The sequence below is a fragment of the Etheostoma spectabile genome, chromosome 10 (genome assembly GCF_008692095.1).
Source record: "Etheostoma spectabile isolate EspeVRDwgs_2016 chromosome 10, UIUC_Espe_1.0, whole genome shotgun sequence".
In the NCBI taxonomy this organism is placed as follows: Eukaryota; Metazoa; Chordata; class Actinopteri; order Perciformes; family Percidae; genus Etheostoma; species Etheostoma spectabile.
In genome coordinates, this window is record NC_045742.1 from 10,423,248 (window position 1) to 10,447,725 (window position 24,478).

A 24,478-nucleotide genomic window follows, 5' to 3' on the forward strand; every position below is an offset into this window, starting at 1 on the left:
ACACACACACACACACACACACACACACTCTCACACCAGTGTTGAACACTCTCCTCCCCTTATTGCCGCTCGCTCTTATCAGGAAATCTTTTCAATGAGCAGCAGCATAAAGCAAGATCACCATATTTCACACATGGGTATCTCTGCAAAATAAAGGTTATACAAATTCATTTAGTATCCATTAAGTAGGTCCTAATGTGTCTTTTTGTTTGGCACAATTTTTGTTTTGTAATAGTAATAAGGACAATGCTAAATGCATAAAAAGTCATTACTATTACTTATTTTTGTTTGATGCTAAACTCTTTAATGAATGGATGGTTTTTAATGTTGTTTCAAGACATTACTCAGAATAATGTATCGATTACGAGATCCAGATACATTTGTTGTGAAATAATTAATTCCCCTGAAACTGCCTTTTTAAAGATGATTTCAAAACAAAAAGATTTTTGGGGCGAATCTGAGTAGAAAGGGCAACAGAAACAGCTATATTCCACCCGATAACACTCATTTGTGCAGTAGCCCAGGTCCAGGAGGTTCCTTTCATTCCACTCTGGGTGTCAATAACCAATAAGTGTTTGTTTACCTTCAGGACACAGTGATCTATGACCGACTGGCAGACAGCTCTAGGTACAAAGAGATCACATTGAAGCACTTGGAACAGTTTGCCACTGAGGGTGAGTGGACATACATCGCCCCCTGTCTGCTAAAAGTCAAACCTCTCTTAGGATGCTTCTAATGTACACAGTATGCTCCCCACATTTCTGTCTGGCCATTATCACCACTTGATCATCAGCTGCAGAAGAAGTAGTTTTCTTTTCGTTAGAGCTTATCCTCATTTGTCATTACCTGATGAACAGTAAATCCTAATATGAGTATGCTGAAGCATTCTTAATCTAACGCAGTGATGCTGAAAGAAACTGCATCAGAGACTCTCCCTTTTGTTCTGTGTTCATACTGCCCCCTTGTGAGACACCAGCAAAAATGATGTCATTGGGAATATTTGATGTAGGCTAAATATAGCATTCAGGTCAGATTGTGAAGATCTTCAGTCACTGTAACTTGGAGAGGCTTGAATAAAATATAACTTCCTTTATCACACTGACAAGAAGACTGAACTATTATTAACTACATATTTGATCTTTCCTAAATGGTATTTGCATCGAACAGAGAATCTATAATGCTCAATTCTATTCAGATATTTGAACTTTCAACCACAAACACAATCACTGATACAATACACTGCACAGATACTATATACATGTTATTTAAATCCAGGTAAAACTGTGTCAGAAGTGCCTAGATGGGTGGGATTTGCTGCATTAGCATAGTATCAGGTAGGTAATTATGTTAGCTGTTAAATACATTATACCAGAGTGTGCATAGACGACTATTTGCCACCTGTTATACCTGGCTAGATGTTGATAAGTCACCCTAAACATGATATAAAATGCCATAAGATGTCAAAATGGCAAGAAAAAGTATTGAAAAACTCAAGAAGTCATGTCAATTGGTAATAAGTGTGGATGTTTTGACCCAGGTGTTGTGATGCTCCTTTCCTCTTCCAGGCCTGCGCACTCTGTGCTTTGCAGCAACAGACGTCAGTGAGTCGTCCTATCAGCAGTGGCTGGAGATCTACCGCAGAGCTTGCACCTCCCTGCAGAACAGATCCTTGAAACTGGAGGAGAGTTACGAACTGATAGAAAAGGTTTGCAAAGTGAACAACTGACATGTTTGTGTGGTGTCAGTTCCTGACGCCATGACTTCCTGTTATGTTCCCTTAAATAGTCCCGCCATTATGTCTGTGGATGTAAGAGGCTTATGGGGTCAGTGCAGTCACACCCGGAAAGGTTAAAAGAAAAAGAAAAAAAAAAGGTTTGTTTTTGTGGGAGAGATTCATGCGTTCACCAGCAGGTGGAATTGGTTTTCTGTGAGGTGGGTCTATGTGGAAGCGCTAGTCAAACACAGGAAGCCACGGTTGTAAATCAAGCGCTTGGCAAGTTCTTCATGGCTACCCAAAACAAATGGAGGCTATCCATCATGAAATAAACATAAAAGCTTTCCGAGAGGAACATTTTTATGTACATTGCTTAATGGGCAGAGTGTGGCACTGATGCTGCCAGGGCTTGGGGTTTATTGCTCCTCAGGGCCACCCATATTTTGAAATTCACACAACGCCACATGGGGGCACAGTGGAGTTGCAGTAAAAATCTGAACACAGACATTCCAACACTGTGTGAAATCAGTCATCGGAAGTTACGCCTACTCATCTTAATCATCTCACGAACTAAATTCAGCCTTGATAGGAATAAATTCATAATACAAACCTTACCATTCCTTTGTCATTATGTTTTGTATTGAGAGGATGTTGTACTTCTTTAATACATAATCCTCACTCAATATCATTCTCTTTGATGGTTTTCCATTACATTACTTTTACGGTACTGTGCTTTTGAAAATAGTTAATTGGTATAATTGTATGATATTTGTATGATTTGCGGAATCCTTCTTCGATTTTCCTACCCTCATATTACTACAGTATATTCCAGAGTGTGTACATATAACCGTAAACTGCTTCAGTCTTTGAAGGAAACGGCCAGGACAGAATTTTCCAGAAAGACAATCAGGAGGCCAGTGTTCAATGCAAATGGTCAGTCTTGTGGTCTCCCAAACTGCTGTTTGCAAAGTTAATACTTCTGTTCTTTAACATAAGGATCAGAGTAGGAAAGTACTGACTCTCCACAGCAGCTAGTGAATTCAGAAGTGTACAGTTTCTTGGACTCTGGTTAATTCATTAACACCAGACAGCATCTACCAGCGTTATGGTCCCACCCTAGCTTAGGGGTTGAAATCTTGATCCAAGTTGTTCTTGTATATATATAATCCACAAAGTGCCTTTAACAAAACCCACAGGAACATAACAACAATTCACATCAAACAGGCAAATGAGGACATTTCAACTATAGTCATGTTCTTCCTGTGCTGTGTGGTTTAAAATGATTAGAGAGGACAGAGCTACAGATGTATAGGCAGCAGGTCTCAGGTCGCAAATTAAAGAGCTTCCCCTGCCTTTCCTCTTCTGCTGACTCCTGTCTCCCTTCTACCCCTGGGTCTTGTCAAATCTTTGGCCCCGTGATGGGCCCATATGAGCCCACAACCAGCCCCAAAGAACCACCAAGGTTTCTGGGAAAAACACCAACAGTATTTTGTGGGTGTTTTTGTGTGGGAGAGATCGTGTCTGCAGATACACACAGAGGCACAGTAACTGACCCAAAAACCTCTTAAGCCTGTTCCATTTTTTCGGGGTGATAAACAAGTGCAGCTGATGAAGGGAAAAACATGACTGAGTGAGTGACACAATCCCGGCTCACATGTTTGTCTGACACATGACGTTTTAAAGGCCTTCCTCTGTTCTGACCGCCACTTACTGGCTTTTTGTTAAAGACTTTTTCTCTGTCTTTTACTCATTTCTGGTGTAGAACCTCCAGCTCTTGGGGGCCACAGCGATAGAGGACAAGCTCCAGGATAAGGTGCCCGAGACCATTGAGACTCTAATGAAGGCGGACATCAAGATATGGATCCTGACAGGGGACAAACAGGAAACAGCCATTAACATTGGTAAGAGCCAGACAGCCACACATCCATAAAGTTGGGAGACTCACTCAAGATTTGGACTTTTATTCTTTAGTATAAGTCAAAAGGTACAAAAACACTGGATGCTATATTTCCCATAATACCACTCAATTGCATAATCATTAGACCCCTCCTGCCTCCTTGGTGCCCACTACTTTCAAACCCTACATCTCCAGCTGGTAATGCAGGCTTTCTGTTAAAATGAAATTTCAAAGCTAAACCGAGATATAGTCCTCGTGGTTGGTAAACTGACCTTCATGTAAAATTAGTGGAGTTCCCCTTTTAAGGTAGATAGGTGACCCTATAATGAAAAAATAAGTTACATTAAAGACTGTTCACCCACATACTCCAATTCATGTTTGTGCAGTATGCCCTGCTTGTGCACTTGGTTTCAAACCAATGGAAAGTCACTGGTGAACCTGGTCTGTGTTGTGATTGATTGCTCCTGTCAGTCCTGGGGTCATTCTTCACCCAGCAAGACAAACTAGTGACTGACTGAATGCTTCTCTGTCACACATATCTAGCAAAAGCATCTGTCGTAGAATGCGAGATGATGTATGAGCACACTGCACTGACATGAAATAAATAACATTCATATGTACACAAGGAGGCAGCTCTCACGTATCTGGCTCCCCCAGAGGTTTTAGCCTTGCAGATGTTATCAGGCACGTGAATGACTAACTCAAGTCCACTAGTACCAGTTCAATTTCCTTAATTGGTACTGGTATTACAGCTCTTAGATGTGGAGTACTACTACAAACGGATCTACCTTGAATGCAGCCAACATTTAAACACGGAGTCCAGAGATATGAAAGTACCTCCATTTGTGGCTATACCTACCACTGTGACCTGACTGAATCAGCCCTTTGTGCCCACCGTGCCCAGATGTGACGGAGCTCTGCAGAAGCATATGCTCACTGGAAGTATTTTTACAGGACCGCCATTTGACTAAGTTGCTCTGTAAAATTTCTGCTCAATATTGACTTTGTTTTTTTACTATTTTCCTCACTGAAAGATGATCCCCATTGCCAGGGTTATAGTGCACATTTTACCACATTTGACTGGTGAATCACATTTCAATTTTTCCATGTTTCGGGGTGGCCTGAACCACCCAAATGCCACTCTTGGCACAGGATATTGAGCAAAAATGCAGTGGAGTTTACTTTTTATTTTTATTTTTTACAAATTATTGATATTGAGGCACCGCAGATCTGTTTAATCTCAAGCTGTAAAGACTGTCATTGTTTCAGTTTGTTTCTAATCTTGAACTAGCATGACATGTTGCACAAGAACTACTCTGACACTGTGTCTGGCTGTCTGAGGAAAGAACCATGTTTGCTCTGGGACATGCTCCCAGTGCTGTGAGTTGTTTGTTGAGGGGAGTTAAACGTTCTGTACGTAACGCTTAGGACAGGTCAGAACTACTACTTAAGGAAGGGAAAGTGCCCGCTCTTCAGCTAGTTGGGAAACACTACTTACTTTTATGACGGTATTACAGATGAGAAGCACATAAACAATTCTGTGTTAAATTGGCCAGAAGGTGCATCCTCCCCTTCAACATAGAGACACACAAGCCCTTATTTTATTTCACAAATATGCCTTCCCACCTGCTTAACCATGTGCAGTCATTATTTTCAGTACACTTTCTTCCTCCCAAAATCGTGAGATCTCGCTGTAGGTAAACATTGTATGATATAAGAACAAAAGACTGTCTGTGATATTTGCTCAATCTGTGAATATATCCTGCCAGTAGTGCTTAATACCATCCTTGAAAAAATCTGATTCCTCTGCCTCCTCCTCATGCTCCTAATGGCATTTTCAAGATTCCACAGCGCCCGAAGAAAAACAACCAATCAGAGCCGAGAAGTCTAACTTGGGGTCAATCACTGCTCCTAAACTCTTATCTAGCTGTTAAACTATGTACCGCTGATCAAATATGAATCAAGATTATGTTACTGCATTGCCTATTTCTTGCCTTAAATGTTTTCAGAAACACATTGCAGTGTACTGTTGTTGATCTAAAAAGAGAGTGCAGCAAAACACAGTCTTGATAATATTTTGACAGTTTGAGGAAATATGACAAAAAGTTGTTGTTTTAAAAGAAATAAAAGTTCCCCACTGAACCTTTTATTTGTTGCTGCAGTTGCAACATTTGAGATTACTGTGACTGGAGTGTCCCTGTTACACATTCCTCAAGTCCTTTGGGAGCAGTGTTTAGTTCCGCTGAGATGGAGAAAGACCAGGAATTCAACTTTCTCTGGTGAAATAAAAAAGGGTAGTTTGGCCACAGTCAAATGAGCTTAAGGTAAACACATCAAGCGGAAGGGCTGTGGCAGGAACTGACAAGGGGGAAGGGAGTAAAGATGGGGAGACGTTTTCCTCACATTGGCAAATTTTTTGACATTTGCACCTTTGCACTTAAGAAAACAATCGGCCAGACCCAGACCCCAACACTGTTTGGTTTTGACTCCGGAGGTGAAACCCTCTCATTTCCTCATGCAAGGCCCCCTCTGCGTGTACTTTGTGCGCATTATTGTGTTTGACTGTGTGTTTTTGTGTGTTTTGTGCAATCTTATCTCAGTTTCACTCATAGAAAATGCCACCCATGTATTTACAAAACATGGGCTTTGTGGTAACCCCCTTAAAGAAACTAAAATTTCTTTCCAGACAGAAGCAAAGTGTTGAAGCCCACAAATATTCATGTGGTTATGCCACAGATGGCAGCCCTTTCATACAGCCAAGGTTGTGAACTGAAGGCTTCAGTCTTTGGTTCATGAAACATTTTTGTTCTCCCCAATGGGAGGCTCCCTCTACCACCTTACTGGTGACCCTGAGCATCTGTCCCAGCCAAGGGCTGAGGAGAACGCTCCCCAGGGTGCCATGTTGGCTAACTCAGAGTTGTAACTGCCTATTAAAACAGGAAACACAAACTCTTATAAACCAAACTCATTAGTCATGTACCGAGACACCGGCTCCGACCTGCAACATTTTAATTGGTGTCTCTTAAAAGGTTTTGCTACAAAAAGTTATTTGATTAATTTTCTTTTTTTCTTTTTTGTTTTATATACAGTATTTAATCTGTGTGTGTGTGTGTGTGTGTGTGTGTGTGTGTGTGTGTGTGTGTGTGTGTGTGTGTGTGTGTGTGTGTGTGTGTGTTTGAGCCATAATCAGATCAGTTTAGGATCAGGATATTAAATCTAAGGTACACTACAATTTAATTTAATTCATTTAAAGTCTTTCCTGCCTACATACGTGTGGACTTTGCAGCCTTTTAAGTCTTCTAAATGTGCTTTTTGAAACATATAATGTAATCTTCTTGTTTTTCTGTTTCATCATAGGACATTCCTGCAAACTACTGACCAAGAACATGGGCATGCTTGTGATCAATGAAGACACCCTTGATGTGAGTATTTAGCATTCTGCCCATTCAAAAACTAATGTCTTTGCATACAAGCCAAAACTTCACCAAGCACATAAAGATTTTCATTGCTTTACAAAATATTGTACGGAGACTTTTGCTTCTTCTAGTCTATGCATAACTCTTTTTTTTTTGGGATCAGTCATTCAATTTATTCCTAATTTAATTTATCTATTCCAGTGCTAAAAACAAAATAACCTAATTGCCATTTTCCTCATGCATCTTCCAGCATTTTCAAAACAGCTGACTATCAACACAATCCCGCTATTGATCAATCTATATCTGTTTGCTACACTAGCAAGGATGCATCAGAGGTCAAGACTAACAATGACTCAATACAAATATAATTTACGATTGATTTATGATGTTGTTTTGGCAGATTGTAATCCAAATATAGAACGTTATACTAAATTTATAAAACATTTGGCACCTATAATATCTAGAGTAGTTTTAGTTGTTCAGTAGTTGTGATCTTGAGGGTAGAATTATGACATCATTAGGATGTCCTTGAGTAAAATAATCCCCAGATTTCATCACCCAATCCGTGTGAAAAAGCTGTCTTGACCTGAAGGGAAGAGGCCACAGGGAGCCTTCCACACACACAGCCAACACACATCCCAAATCTGCCTTCAACATCTTTAAGACACCCAGCAGAGAAGTCTGTTGACCCCCCGGCAGGAGAGGCTTGTCTGTTGTTTCTGAGATTGAAAAGGGCAAGTCCCTGCACTTCCGGCAGGAGTAAGCTAAGCAGAGGAGCCACAGATGGAGGAGAAGATCGACTGGGTTTAGTTTGTTGGACAACGGGCGAATGGTGAAAAGAAGTGGAATGGGACGGGAAAGCAGCAGGAGGGTGTTTGGGGGTGATGACGGACGGCCTTCACTCTGTCAGCCGGTCATTAAGCGTGATAAATGAAGCTGAGGTAGAAATTTGGGGTTGGTGCATTCATGAAGCATGCGGACCAGCGCTTTGAAATGTCAGCTTTCATTCTCTTGTGGTTGAACAGATGCTTACATAAGGCAGTTTGTTAAAGTGCAAAGGGAGAAACCTCTCCACCAAGACTGAGGAGGCCCAGTGAACAGAGGGCCGGGCAGCAGGGCTGGTTATTCTGAGTGCATGTGTGCTGTGAAAGAGAGTAATTGGAGCATGTCTTTCCCCTTTGCTGTGTTTAGAAATGCTTATCAAAGGGAGGACAGAGTTTTAGACATTATTTCTACTAAATCTTACTAGAACTAAAATTCCCAGATGCTTTATTAGGTCATTTTAAACAGCCTGGTCTTCCAGTCATCATGTTTAATCATTCAAAGAGCTATCCACACTTATTACACTTACACTCAGTATCTTAATCTTAAAAGAAGTACAGTCAGAGAGAAATGGGCCACATTATTTAATTTTTTCTGTAAAACAAAGAGATTATCACAAAAATGGAGAAAAACACTCAATAAAAAGTCAAAGGTCCCCTTTGTGGGTGGCTTCAAGTCTGAGACGGATGATGACATTACATCCATACAATTGTCCAGATTCCACATCATGAGTGTCATGTCCTGTTGGCTGTATCACTCAAGAGCTATATCAACAATAGAGCTCAGTCTTTATGGGAAGCTCTTGTGGATTTCTGAATGGACAGCACAAACCCATTCCAAAGCCAAACACCAGCTAGTCACATAGGCTAAACTGGTCATTATAGCCATAACAAAGAGGCTTTAGGAGGAGACATGTAGCATTAGTGCTAAAATTCCTCAGTGGAAATTAGGGGGGAAATGGCTGCCCTACTTGACGAAATGGCAAACTTTGCTTATCACACTATGTGATGAATAGATTGTGCCCAAACATAGTGAATTCTTTCTCATACATATGCTATACTGGCTTATGCGAAGCGCACACACACATGCACTTACACTTTGAGATGTCATCTAAAATCACTTTGTTAAATAACATAGACAGGATTCAATTTTTTCCTCTGTGGCTGAATATAGATATCACAACCTGACCTGTGGTTCTCTCTCTCTCTCGCTCTCTCCCTGTCTCTCTCTCTCCTACACACACAAGCACAAGCAAGCCCACTGCTCACCATCTCTTGCTGTTTTACAGACCCCATCAGGGATGGTTAAGTCCTCGCAGCTGTTTTCTGCTTGTATCCTCTTGCTCAGTTTCTCTCTTCTGTTAATCCATCATCTCTTTCTGTGCGTGTCTCTCACTCTCCTTTTCTCGCTTTGTGAAACGTAAAGCCCCTTTCTCCAAATATTTCCTTTAAGCTGGGGTTTCAGAATTTTGTTATGCCAAGCGAATATTGCCTGGTCCCCCTGGTACAATCTGACTGCCTTGACATATCTGACCTCAACACCAGGCCGGACCCCTCCCTCCCTCAGTTCTACTAATGGCCACCGTTTTTTAATGATTATACCTGTTTGAGCATCTGCATGGCACATTAGGTTTGATGCCTTGCATTGTATCATTGCTTTGTTTCTGCCCAGTTAAAACTGTCTTTACAGTCATTTAACAGTTTGCACACTAGCATAAGGGATATCATTTTATTGCAAGAAGTGCTTCTATTATATTTTTGTTTTTTTTCAAGCCAGGTAATTTATAAAAAAATAACATAATCTAATATTATTATATTATTTTATTGAAAATACACATGTATTATCTACCGGTCACTGAGAAAGTGGTTACACATTGTATTTCCTAATGGCTTCACCATCTGTATGGAAGATGATTAAATGATGAATACAATGATGATCTCACCACTTCATCCATCCAGTCCACATGTCCGTATACCAGGACAGGTCTCATATTTATGGCTTTTCATCATCACTCATCATGTTTATGGCTTTTCTTCATCACTCATCATCAAAGCTGTATATACTGTATAAGTAAACATGATCCATTCTCAGAAGTTGCGTTGTGTTATCACCTCAGAGCGAAGGTCTGAGTGTAATAAGCATGGGAAACATAATAAATATCTAAAATGTCGAGAGCAGCTGCTCTGTAGCTGTTTGGGATTAGTAAGAAGAGTGGACAGATCTGTGTCATCTATTTAACACTGATTTGAATTAGATCATATTAGATAGACTTTTGATGCCAGTGCTACAGCAGCAACACACAGCACACACACAGGATATACAAGAAATAATAAATAGGCTATAATACGAGAACAGATATTCAAAAATTAATGTGGTTCAGTATCAATCATACCTATTATGCATGTTTCTCAGCCTTTGGAATAATGCAAATAAAAAATGTTAAAATTAACAAAACCATTTGACAGTTTATTTTTTCCCCAAAAGCGTAAACAAAAGTTGATAATTAATACATTTTTTTGATCAAATTTGTATTATTCAATTAAACAATACACTGGGACATAGGAATGCTTCCCAGGACCCAAAAAAATTTAAAGGGAAAAAAAAACAGAAAGACAGGGAGGGGGGAGAGCCAACGAAAACACAACAGCAGGAAAGGAGCTGGCAGCTCACCAACAAGACGCACAAAAACTGACACACACAAACACTCACACATTGAGAGAGGTATTATAATTATTGTTAAATATGTTTGTATGTGTTAACAAATTGGCATAGGGTTTTTAAAATAAAATACAACCTTGCTGACTTATAAATTAATTAATCATAATCAGCTTGCACTGTAGATTCTTCCAAACCAATCCACCCGGGCAAAACAACTTGCTATCTAATCTCATCTAATTACATTGCATTTCTCCTATAGCAACTTTAACACTATAGGTTTGAACTTATAGTGACTAATTGCGCTTTTTAAACTCAGATTAATTGCATGCTTTTCATCACACAGAGAACAAGGGAAGCACTCAGCCACCACTGTGGAATGCTGGGAGATGCCCTCTACAAGGAGAACGACTTTGCTCTCATTATTGACGGGAAGACTCTCAAATACGCCCTTGCATTTGGAGTGCGACAGTACTTCCTGGACCTCGCCCTGTCCTGTAAAGCTGTCATATGCTGCAGGTAAGATTTACTCCTGAAACAATAAAATAAACCAGAGACAATAAATGCCACTGACCGAAAGGAAAGTAAGTGTTCTTACTGCAAAGACTTTACGTCTGTTCCTGCACTTGAAAAACACCACAAAATGTGTGTTTAAATACTATACAATACTGGGGTCATTAATCCATGTTAATGCAGCAGATCAAAACTTTATATTGATATACAGATGGAAAGTTCTTAAACTTAAGACTTGCCTGTTTTTGTCTGACCAATAGCCCCACTATCACTACCTGAAAGTGATTTAGCAATCATATAAAACTAAGAAATGGAGCAAATCCTCACAAATGAGAAGCTGAAAGTAAGTCATGTCGGGCATTGTTTTTCTTTAAAATGACTTAAATTCAATTAAAAGCTATGTGATTGAACAATGAGGTATTATGTCTTTACCACAATGGTCATTGAGTATTTTATGGCAGCAGTTTAAAAAGTGTGATAGTTATAAATTTAAATGGTAACTTTCAACATTGTGCAGTACACTGTTGACCTGCCCAGGCCACAAAAATAATAGGAAGTACTTAAGTACTCAAGCAACCATGACTGGGTCTGGGGCCAGAAATCAGCACCACGTTTTCAGAACAACAGTAAACCTTATGACTCAGTGCGTTACATCAAATTTGTATTTATTTTTCCTTAACCTCTACCTAACTTTACCTTGTGCACACTCTGTGGGCACTAAGAGACACCAGGAGATGAATGAGGCCTCTTAAACCACGGAGAACATAAACATTAACAATTTCACAGCCTCAGACAGCTAGCAGTTTACGACATTATCTCTGGAGACTTTCTGTACTGCGCACTACCCCCAAACTTCTGCTGCAGTAAGAGGACGCTCCTGTGTGGGAGGCTACAGACTTTGCTGTCAGTGAGGGCACACAGTTTAGTTTGATGTCTTGTCTTGTACAGGAAGAGTTATGAGATGTGTCCCAATCATCACCTAATGATTGGCTCTACTTAATGGGCCTAGTAAGAAAGGTCTTACAGGGTCTCAAGAAAAAGCAGTAAAAAGGGGAAATACATCTCCCAGAATATAACCAGTAGTCTTTACAACAGTAGTGCCCAGTTCCCCATACAGTCCTCATCACTGCCAACTTTGCTGTTGGTATAAAGCATTACAACAGTATACAGTAGATTTAAAGCAGTTGCACACGCAGTCGCAAGTAGCCCAGGAGGACACGGAGGATTAAAAAAACATGATGGACTCTTCAGAAATGGTGCCATAAGACTTTGAAACATTCTAAGCAACTCTGCCAAATGGTGATCCAAAAGCACATATCAAGGCGATGAATACAAAATAACTCACTGAGTGTTCCTTCGGACAGAAGTCCGTAAGTCAGTACTACATACAGGTCTGAGCACTATGCTATCAGGTACTCGGTAAAGTCAGAAGCAGTCTCTACAAGGACTTTCTTCTCTTTGACACCTTGGCACCTGCTTTTTTGTGATTCCTAAAGAAATATTCTGCACAAATGTTTATTTTTAGGGTGTTCACACAGTTTGGCACAACTGTGACAACTTTGCCTCAACCTACAATTCTATAAAGTGAAGGAAGAGCTTTGGCTTTTGCCAAGTGCTGATCTATATTATTATAATATTATTGTATGCACACCGCAATTATACTGCCCAAATTCTGGGAAAGTAGGAAATTGAATTTCTTGGACAATATGTTCCTGTGTAATATGTACTGTATAATCTTACATCTACTCTTCTTATAATATATGTCTTGCCTATCCTTTGCACTGCATACTGTATGTCTCACTGTTGTAGCACTAATTTTACCACAACTGATATTACCACGTTAATAGCACTTGCTGATTACCACAAATCAATAGCTAGTTTCATTAAATATACATTTTGTAATATCCCCTGTGCTACTCCTCCCTTTTAGAGTATCTCCTCTTCAGAAGTCAGAGGTGGTGGAGATGGTAAAGAAACAGGTGAAGGTGATCACGCTGGCCATTGGTGATGGTGCTAACGACGTGGGAATGATCCAGACAGCTCATGTCGGTGTGGGAATCTCCGGCAACGAGGGTCTGCAAGCTGCAAACTCCTCTGACTACTCGATTGCCCAGGTGAGCACAATGGCAAGGGTTTACACCAAGTGAGAATAACACAACATATTAAGTTAAAGTATGTTGTTCTCTCTTTAGGAGTCGGAGATGGAAGACATCTCTAAAGTGGGAACTTTACCAGTTGTTATTTATATTAAAATAAATAATAATACTAAATTATAACTTGTAGAGTAAATTTGACAACTCAGAGAGTGGTAAGAAAAAAGTATGCCGATGCATGATTGATTAGCTGCTTAACTGCCAATAATGTACAGACTAGATTAACAGAATACAGTCGTTAAGACTCAATATAGTAGAGCTAAACAATGTAAAAGTAACTGTAATTGTTTAATTCTTTTCTATTGGAACAAAAATATTTGCACACTGACACCCTGAAGTTAAATTATGTACATAAAATGAAAATAAGACTAGAAGACCAGATTTTACACTTTGGCAGTGTTAAAAGGGGAATGTAACTTGATAAATATGTTTTCTTTTAAGTTGCAGGGGAATGTCCTCAATTTGGCAGCAATGCATATATCCATGTCCATCCATTTCCATCTTCTAAAAGTCATATTCCACACATTGTCAGTATTGTCATCGTTGTCTCAAGTGTAATATGTGTTATTGATAGCTTGGCACATTGTTCCCAGTAACAATAGGTCATTACTTATACAGTGGAGTAGTAACCTCTGTAAAACAAGCATCTGGTGACACCTAACTCCCAACATAACCATACAGAAACAGATTCCGGCAGAATGCTACTTCTTAAATACATTCTTACATCCTAGTAACCAGTTTGTCTCAAACTCTGCAGCGATATGTGATACCCATAAGCAACAACAGACACAGAGTTCCTGTGTCATGGTTGTGTTTCTACACAGCACACTACTCAGTACATCATGTTTCTATTACAGCCACGGGGCTTGAGAGAATAGGAAACCAGTAACTGACTAAAACACAGTACGCTCTCTGTGCTTCGGTATGCAATTACCATTCAAGAGACTTGGATATGTCTTAAGTGCCCCCATCAATCGGCATGACATGTAAAAGTGTATGCCTTTCAAAGACAGGTGGCCTCATAGAATCCATTTAGGTTGTGTTCCAGCATCAAATTAAATTACACCTCCAGACTTCCAGTGGTGTTTTCCATATATTGGCGTAACAGTACATTAAGTGTAATTTGCCGTCTGCAAACTGAAATCAATCCTTGGAAGTTGTGTAACGTGTTTTTCTTTTTCTGTACATGACTTATATTCATGTTTGAGAGTATCAGATCTTTGCTCTTTCCTGCTGCAGATTGTCAGGGAGCTAGTTCCTAAGATTTATTACTTTAAAGCTCATTGTTATCTGTTAAAGCAAGTGGAGAGTGAAGAGGCTTTGGGCAGAGGCACCTCTGCTCTTCATCTGTCATCAGCTCAGGTTTGTGTTAACTGATGTTTGAGCCGACCATTCGAGGGGTCAGACAAACTGGGGGTTGCCACTGTGCTGTCATTTCCCCAACGAATACTGTGGTAATGCTGAAAGACAAGAATGCCTTCAAATAAACAAAATTGTGTGCAATTCTACTCATCATACCTCCTGCTATGGTTTCTGAGACATTTTTAGAACTCTTCATTTTGTTAGAGGCAAGAGAAGTCAAGAGTAGGTTGTGTGTTTTGTTTAGTCATTTACTGGCGACTAAGACGAAACAATTGCCTCGAACTTCTGCTCCAATATAATCACACTTATCAGCCAGAAATTGCACTGAAATTGCAAGTTCATAACGCCCCCTAAATAGTGGTATAATTATAAAGCCATTTAACTATTATACTGAGCCTTTGGAGACCAATACCCCCATATGAACACTTTCATTTTGATCAACTAAACTCTTAATCTAACAATCTTTAACTCGACGTTTCTGGAATGTGTTAGTGAGAGTCTTTGGCTTCAATATCTCATCAGTCCTCTCTGCTGGGGGATGACAAAACACTGCTGCTTTCTTTAATCTTGAAGTTCCTGTAACTACTTAAGTGTTTCAGCACGGATCTCTGGTTATGAGGAACCATTAGACAGTGTACTGTACACAGACTTTGCTATTCATTCATTTTGTCATTTTTTTCTCCATTTCCTCCCCTCCCACACAGTTCAAATACTTGAAGAATCTGCTGCTCGTCCACGGAGCCTGGAATTACAACCGTGTAGCCAAGTGCATCCTGTACTGCTTCTACAAGAATATTGTCCTCTACATCATTGAGGTAAGAAGCTCTAAGGGCTGAGAGTCATGCAAAAAAAACAGTTCTTAATGCAAAGCTTTAAAATGTATTCACATGTCATGACTAGGTGTAAAGGCAAAGATCCCTTGTTTGAGTTTCCATGTTTGTATTTCTGTTGACTGGCCCTTGACAGAACCACACCACACACACACACACACACACACACACACACACACACACACACACACACACTCGAGATGAGGGGAAAACTACATCTAACATCAGTAGTCGATATCCTTGACGTTCAACTGACGGGATTGCTCAGGTGCCGCAGGAAATAGCGCCGGATGCATGTGTGTTCATTTCCTTCTGCTTTCTTTTTGTTGGAATTTTAAAGTGCTATATTATGCTTTTTGGCTTATTCCCTTTCCTTTATTGCGTTATAATGTATGTCTTTTTGTGTACGTAATAGGTTTACCAAGTGAAAAAGCCCAAAGTCCACCCCAAAGAGACCATCTCCAAACAGCTCTACTTTAGTCCAGCCTTTACTTCCGTGACAAACGTGCATCACTTTGTAACACACATTATAATTATCACCTAGTTACTAGTCTGACACCCCCATCATACTGTGCTTCTAACTGGCTGGTAGTCCTTACCTTGGTACTGTGCATGTGCGACTCCCAACAAAGATGGAACAGAAGTGAAATGATTCACTCTGTAGCTAAAACAGAGAGCTCAACACACAGGGTGAGAAGAGAAGCTGCAGCAATGTGCATTACAACAAAAATATAGTGATTTAAAAAAAAAAAATGAAACCACATAAACCTATTCTGGCACAAACTCTAAATACAATTAGGTAAAACCTGTAAATGAACATAATATGAGCACTTTGAACTCCTGTAGATTTATAAGGACTATCGTATAGCTAGATAGATCTTTCCCATCTGAGTTTTCACAACATTTTACAGCGGCTCAGTGCGGAGCTTAGCGCCGCCCATGACGATTGTGATTGGTTAAGGAAATGCTAATAAACCAGAGCACGTTTTCTCTCCCATCCTAGAATGCGATGTGGAGTAGCCAGACTCTTCAGCGTGTGGATGGTCTGGCAAAGCAAAACTAGCCTTTCAGAAATCCTTAGACTATTAATCCACACAGCTCATCTGAATAACTGTGAAGCCGTTTGAGAGCGGGGGGGGGGAATGACATGCAGCAAAGGGACGCAGGTTGGAGTCAAACACGGGCCCGCTGCGTCAAGGAGTAAACCTCTATATATGGGCGCCTGCTCTACCAGCTGTGCTCTCTGGGCGCCCGTGAATCCATTTTACTAGCAATGCTACCCATTTCTTTTTCAGCTCTAGGATTACATTAATTATTAGTTTAATTTTAAACTGTTGGCAGCAGAAACAGACAGATACGTACATAACAATGGACACACTAAACATTTTTTTCAGTATCAATATGTGAAAATAATAACCAAAATATTGACAATCAGACTTATTTTATATATACACTAATGGTCAAAAGTTTGGGGTCACTTACACATTTCCCTACCACTCCAATATAGACAGAATACCAGCTGATCTGAGTGGGTGGCTGATCTGTAATGCCATATCTACATTGCCCATTATCAGCAACCAATCTTCCAAAGACACATTATTTTTACTAATCTGATATCATTTTAAAAAACTAAACGAGAAAACATTGGAGAACCCTTTTGCAATTATCAAGCACATAATGCAATCTGAAAACTGCAACCCTGGTTGAAAAAGCAACAACAATGCAACTGATCTCAGCTGGTATTCGGTATATAATGGAGTGCTTAGTATTATGTCATTTTTATGTAAAGCACTTAGTGTTACATTTTATAATGTATGAAATGTGTTATGTAAAAACATTTGACTTGACCTCTATAGGACAGTGAATTAAAACATTGACTTTTTGATCTACCCTGTAATTATTCATGTTTTACTGTACTGATGATCTAGGAATATTTGCTTTGGATGGAAAATGATGAGCAGGTAATACATGTCTGTTTATTGCCACCCAGCACCCCTCTCCTTGTATATCAATGGATGATGGTTACGAAGGTTCACACACATGTTACTCCCAACATTGGTCTGTTGGTGTGCGGTAGGTTTGATGGCATTTGACAGATACCAGACCCCGTACTGATTGCAGGTTCAGAGCTATAACCAAGAATGACCAGACAGGTTAAGTGCTTCCTATCAGCAGGAGCAGCAGCAGGAGCAGCAGTTTTATCATCGGGAGTACTCAGATGTTTTGACCTTCCGTCCATGCACTTGTCTGATGGAAGCTGCAACTTGAGCTTTGCGTCTTCTTAAATTCAAATTCAGAAATCACTACTGAGTCTTTAATCACACTTTGAGCCACACTACATATCAGAATGTTTTAATGGAGACTGCTGTACTATATGTAATATACTAACGTTGGATACTTTTTTGTTAGAAACAAATGTGTATAACAATAAATTGTCCTTTTTATTTCAAGTGAAATGCCAGTGCATTTCTCCATTGCTTTTTTGTTTGTTAGTTAGGTACAATAAGAACTTTGTCGTAGATAATATACTTACACTTAAGTTTTTTGAGGGGGCCCAGTAGCCAAAGAAAGCAAGTGATTTACAGACTTATTTGCCTTTGCACTCTGAAAAGGGGACAATTTAGAGAGTGCTCCCTGGCCATGCTATGCTTTTAAAATACCATCACCACATAACATGTCATGGACATGTGAGCACTTTTAAATTGTCTTTTGGTCATCCTCTTTCTGTGACACTTGACCTCTGATCTCATTCTTGTTTATATACCATGGAGAATCAGTAGACTACCTTTTACATTCCAGCATGTCTGCTTCTGGCTTATTGTGACCTGAAGTGAAAGAGGGCAGTTGGTCTCTTTCTTTAATATAACAGCAACTGTTTGATCATTCTACCCTTTTTCAAGGTAAAATACCACACCACTGACCATACTACTAATGCAGATCCAAAATAAAATTCAATTTAAAGCTAACAGAATGTTCTGTCTGCCAAAACATGTGTGTCTGAATGTTGTTGATGCTACAACAATTTACTGTTGAAGTCAAAAAGAGGTGGCACAACGTCTAATGTATATATTACATAAATTCAAGACTGTGCAAACCCTTGTCTTTCCCTTCATTTAAATTCTAGTCTGGCTCAACGGATGTACAATGCTGGGAGAAAGCATGACAGGATGTCCTTCCTTTTCTCGCTTTCTCTATCGGGGCTTAGCTCCGCCAAAAACGGTTGTGATTGGTTTTAAGAAATAGTTAAGGCAGAGAGTATTTTTTTAGGTGGTATAGCCAAACCATTCTCCAGTGCTAACAAAGCACTGTGGAGATAGGTCTGACCTATTTGAATCCTAACTGGACCTGTATGCCACAATCGCATCAACATGTGTTCAAAATCCCTCTTAACATTGTTTATCCATTTATTTGTGTGTCTAACTCCTGTGAAGCATACCATGGCCTTTTTCAAAGCAGGTCTTTTCCTACAATTGGAACATAACATCTATAGTTCTGTCTGCAGGGCAAGCTTCTTTCTAGCTCACCTTTTGTTGCTCTCTGAAACCACAACTCCCCCCTCCCCCCTGTGCTACGCTGCTTCAAGGGATTCAAGTAGATAATAGGAAATTTCTTTACTTTAAGGCTGCTTCAATATTTCAAATGTCCCTGTTTTGTAAGACCCTGACATCTAACACACCCCGGATATGGCTAAAAACGTTTTTTTTGTTGCACAAATAGGTTTACCTTTGTGCTTGCATGTTTTTTCTCGTCAACTCCCAGGCTACCTTGCAAGGAGAGAATCAAGGATATTGATGGGAATTTTACCTTTTTTGTTCGTAGCATCATTGTTAAAGTGTGTGTTACAACTTGAATACCAGGACTGGGAGATTCTGTGTTTAAGCCTCTTTTCGTCTCCCTGTCTTTCCACTGGGTCTTTGGCTCTTTTTAAAAGACATAGAGTAGGAGGGGGAATGATTCTGGGGCTATTGTGGAAAACATGAATGTGAGTGCAACTTAGTCTGAGACTCTTGGAACACTTGTATGATCATTCAAGATTTTCTGTGACTTTCTGAGGGTTAATTGTGAGTCAGAATATAAGGCTGTCCCTTTAGTGGATGATTGACTGACAGCTGGAACTGCTTCACAGTGTTTCCTTTGGCTTTATCCATGCTGTCAATTTTGGCATTCCTTGTCCTAATCAGTTAGAGAACAGTTCAACCATGATCATGCTTGAAACATGACTGACTGTCTATCTAATTGAAAAAGGCGGGTATAAAATAACTCAAATATATTTTTTAAACAATGTGGCCCAGTGCTTTAAAGCAACAATCATAACTCCTACTTTGTAACAAATTACACCATTAAATAAAGGACAGGAGTGAAAAGAATTGAATTCAGTCACATTCAAACTAAGAGACCTTTCCAAAGGAAGCCATAGCAACTTCATTCAGATGACCGATCCAGCTGGCCACTCATGTTTGATTGACACTTTGCCAGGGTGCTACAGAGGGGGGCTGATGGACAAGTGGCATTTATGAGGCAATTACATCAAAGCTCATTCAGTGCGGCTCAGTGTAGTTATAGATGTCTGAGTTTCAGAGCAAAGCTTGCCGACCATTGCACGCTGAATGAAACCACAGAGGCCGTGCCTGGCATTGTAAGACCGCTTGTGTTTGTAGCTCCACATATTTCCAGCATATTTATCAGCTCTCTTTATGTTCCTTTACATTCTTTGCTTGCTTTGTGTTTGCATTCCATTAGCAATTCTGCAGTACTAAGCTTAAGAGTATCAGGACTCACATTGTTGGTGACAAATGTCATGCTCCCCCCACCCCGTCAAACCTCATAGCCACTTCTAGACAAGAGCCGCAGAGCTGTGGAGCAGCCTTGGAATCAATGATTTTTGATTTGTTGATGAATATGCATAAAGTCTTATTGGCCAGCCATTGCCCAATCCCTCTTTTCTTAACTCCTGCTTCTCTCCAGTACTGTTTTTCATGATGTGCAGTCGGGGAGAGAGGCCAGCCACACCCCTCTGCTGAGTGGCACTCAATGAGGAGAAGAAAAGAGGAAGAAAAATCCTGCATGGTACTTCCCCTAATGAGCAAATCAATGCATCTGTCCCTCAAGAGATGAGAGGAGAAAGAGAGAGAAGCTATTGGGACCCCAAGGACCAGGCCAAAACACTCACAGTGAGGCAGTTACCACATGCTATGAATAGGAGTTTTTTTTGACTGAGCACAACAATATATCAGCCCAGAGCTGTAATTAATTCAGCAGTTTGACCTACTCGCTAGCCTCTCGTTGTCGTTGCTTGAGCCACGCTAATGGTTGAATCTGCCTCATGGCTTGGGTTTCATCGACATATAATCCATAGCAACGGCATCTAAATGTTTTGTCATGAAGCCAAGACTTAAAACACCTAAAACTATTCTTGCACTGCCAACAGATATACTATACACCTCCTCTTTCTCATGGTTACAGAGCCACATGGTCCGAGATTTGAGTGAACATTCCATGTGAATTTGAAAACAGGCCCCCTCATATAAAAGAAACAACATCATGGTAGAGTGCACCTTATGGAGAGGATGGTTGGATCTGTGATGGGTGGGTGTGGCAGAGGGGAGTTGAGGGGCAGGGTCTGGACACACACACATAAACACAGGCCTTGTCTATAGGCCCCCCCCCCGCCCCATCCCCCCCCATCACCACTTCACCCAGGGAATGAAGGGTGGGTGAGTGGGGGTGACAGACATTTGTTTTCATGCATATGCTTACACGATTAAATGGAAAGGGCCAGTGGCAGATTGGTATTGGGCGTGTAGAGAGTGGCAGCAGGCGGGTGGGGCCTTCCAATAGGCTTTGTCCCAATCTGAGAATTTGTAGCAGTTCATGCTTTCATAATGAAGTTAAATGAAGCAAGGAAATGCTTGGTTGGCCATGGCCAAAACACAGTACCCTGATGTTCCCTTGACAGATCTGACATTAGCAAGACGTGGTTTTGGATCAAGAAGTGTCAATTTCTGATTTACTGTCAATATACAAGCAATCTTCTGATTGTACATGCAGTTTTTTTCCAGGAAACATCAAACAAATCTGCTTTACAATAGTTTTATAAAAATGTACCCATGCCATTTTTCCTACTAGATATTGTAATTTAACTTCTCTACTTGAAAGCTCATTAGTTAACTACCAATACCTAGCTTCTGTCTTGATCTTCGAGGCATTGTTTTGTTCAGGTAAGTATGACTAATCAAGATATATAAGTCTTCTCTCTACCCAGCATATGGTTTACATTACCTATATCTCCCTTTCCTGACATAATATATAAAAGTCTCCATCATTCAGAGTTCCACAGCCCTGCTCCTATAACTAACCTCGTCTGTCACCCACTTGTCTTGAGGAGGATCAAGGAGGGAAATAGTGGGCTTGATAAATGTTTGTAGGTAATCCTGTGATGAATCCAGTTGGCACTTTGCATTGTGGAGGTGGCATCTGGAGGTCTAGGCTTTTCCACTGTTGTTCATTTTTCTCTGATATGTCCTATTGTGGCCCACATCTGCATTTCCTTTAAAACCTGGCAAACTTAGACTAATGACATGTTAACCACAGGTCAGCACTTCAAACAAACCCACATAATTTAGTTTTGAATTGACAGGAAACATTTATTTTTCCTGCTTTACTCCCAAAATGAACATTATTGTAAGATGCATCAGCCTTTCAATGATTTTAAAGGTATATTAGCGGTCGCTGCTCACTCTTTCATTACTTTTTTAAATTTTTTAGTTTATAAGAGATCCTGCAGTCTTTTTCTGAAGTTTCTGTTGACATAGACACTAACTAATTTAGTGTGATAGAAAAAAATAGGTTGTTACTTTGTTGACAGAGTGAGCCATCTTAAATCTGATAATAGTAACCACTCACTCTTACTATCATTAATGGAAAGCATACACTGAAAAGGCTTATTTGAAATACTACAGAGATTTAGTGTTTTCATCATATAGTTTGTTGTTAATGTTCAAAATGTCAGGAATGTGAAAGGGAGATGTGAGTATTTTGGATATAAACCATCCTTGAAATTTTGGTTTAAATATAAACTGTGTTGTTGATAGATCTGTTGCACCACCATTGCTTTCTGTTGTTAATTTTGCTGCTCTAACTCTTTCTTTATGTGATTCTTGTCTCCCTTAGATCTGGTTTGCGTTCGTCAATGGCTTCTCAGGCCAGATCCTGTTTGAACGCTGGTGCATTGGTTTATACAACGTGGTGAGTGTTAATAAAATGTACTATACAAAGAGCCCACTTTACTACTTCACCCCATTGTTCTCTGACATAGAACTGATTTTCTGTGGTGTCCCAAAACTGATCCCTTTGTTGTGTAACTATGTCATCAACATCTTGAAAAATATCTCCATTATTTATGACCTGTTGTCAAGTCCATATTCCCTCTGTGCCCTAAACTATGTACTGAATACGAAAGAACAACATTTGCACTTGCCCCAAAGAGTGTAGTTAGCAAGGGCAGCTACGTTTGAATGATAAAAAGAATAGGAAGAATGGAGCAGCAACTGAGCAGGCTGCTGATGTAGGGGGTCCCTCAGGGCTCTATAATGGGACCACTCCTAATGAACTCATATTTCATACCTGTCATGAATTAAGTAGAAGTAAAACATGTGCATCTGCAAGTCTGATCTTTAATACCATGGCATTCAGCCCACAAGGAGTTGATATGTTACTTTAAACTGTTTATTAAAATAAACTTAATTCAATAAACACAAATGAATGAGAGATGTGTGAAGTGAAATTTCCCCACATTCCTAATTGGGATAAACTTTCATGTGAGAAGGATATTTCAACAACCCTGCCTTTTGCATTCATTTAATAATAAACATCCTTACAAACAGTACTGTATTTGGGGGGTGGGAAGAGGGTTCCGTCTTTGACTTTATCCAAAAACTGATGGAATTCCTCCGGCTCAGTGGGAGTCTGCCGGAAGCAGTGGGCTGAATCCGCCCATCAATGGAGATCTTCCTGGGCCTGGCTCTGAATAAGAAAGGAGCTCAGTGGAGCATGTCCTGTGGCCCGCTGGTCCTGTAGACTGAGGCCTGCAGACTCTCACTCCAGATGGGGCTTCAGGGAACTCACACCAACTGACCCACTGAACCCCCTAGCCACACAATACCATCACTCCTCTCTCTGCAGCTGCCATACGGAACAACATTACAACACTACTAAGAATTTACACTTTAGCTAGGCTTAAATTCCCTCTTCTTAGTCAAGAGCATCACAGATGTTCATAGGAGATGGATTTTGCATATGAACAGACTTGAAGCATGACAAATCAAAATGAGAAACCCTGAATGGTTTTAAGGTCAATGGTCTTTAATGATGAATGGGAAAATTGGAGAACAAAATGAAACAATTTTTTCTGTAAATGTAACCTGCTATGTGGAAATGGTGACAATGATGAAGACGGTCATCTACCATAATTAACAATTAGACATTCAATTACACTGTTTAACTTGTGTATACTGTACACTGTTGTGAATTTGGCAAAGTTTGCGAAGGGATTTTGGCTTTTGGTTGCATAAATATTTTCCCTTTTAAGGTTCAGTAGGTAACTTTTATAAAAGATAACTTTGATCTTTGCTCAAACTAGTCAGAGCTGATTAATTAAGATTCTGCAAAAGCATGGGGACCTTTTGACTTGAGATTTTTTTTTTCACACATACAGTTTCCATGATCAAGATTGAATTTTCATGTTTAAGAATGTTTTAGATGATTCCTATCTGAAGTGAGTTCAGAGCAATAAAAGAAGTGACCACTTGTGTGAGTTTCATTTCTTGAGAAATTATTGAAACATAAAATTCACTGATGTTTCTCTCGGTGTGTTTTTTCTTATGCAGATCTTTACCGCTCTGCCGCCTCTCACTTTGGGAATATTTGAGCGCTCCTGTAGAAAAGAGAACATGCTGAAATACCCAGAACTCTACAAAACCTCCCAGAATGCAATGGGCTTTAATACCAAGGTAACACTAGTCTATGTTCTTTAATTGCACACACCACTAGATGTAAATGCTATTAGATGACATTGTTACTGTTCCCACTGTGGTCTTTTTGTTGCAGTTATTTGTTGT

General features: G+C 39.9%; 1 protein-coding gene across 1 annotated transcript in view; it reads left to right on the forward strand.

Moving 5' to 3' along the window:
- atp8a1 (ATPase phospholipid transporting 8A1) overlaps nucleotides 1–24,478 on the forward strand; it is a 107,831-nt gene that overhangs the window by 63,283 nt on the left and 20,070 nt on the right. The window contains 9 exon segments of the mRNA XM_032528693.1: nucleotides 590–674; nucleotides 1,566–1,705; nucleotides 3,477–3,615; nucleotides 6,969–7,033; nucleotides 10,851–11,023; nucleotides 12,948–13,131; nucleotides 15,237–15,347; nucleotides 22,533–22,607; nucleotides 24,248–24,370. Coding sequence (XP_032384584.1) covers nucleotides 590–674; nucleotides 1,566–1,705; nucleotides 3,477–3,615; nucleotides 6,969–7,033; nucleotides 10,851–11,023; nucleotides 12,948–13,131; nucleotides 15,237–15,347; nucleotides 22,533–22,607; nucleotides 24,248–24,370 — 1,095 coding nt within the window.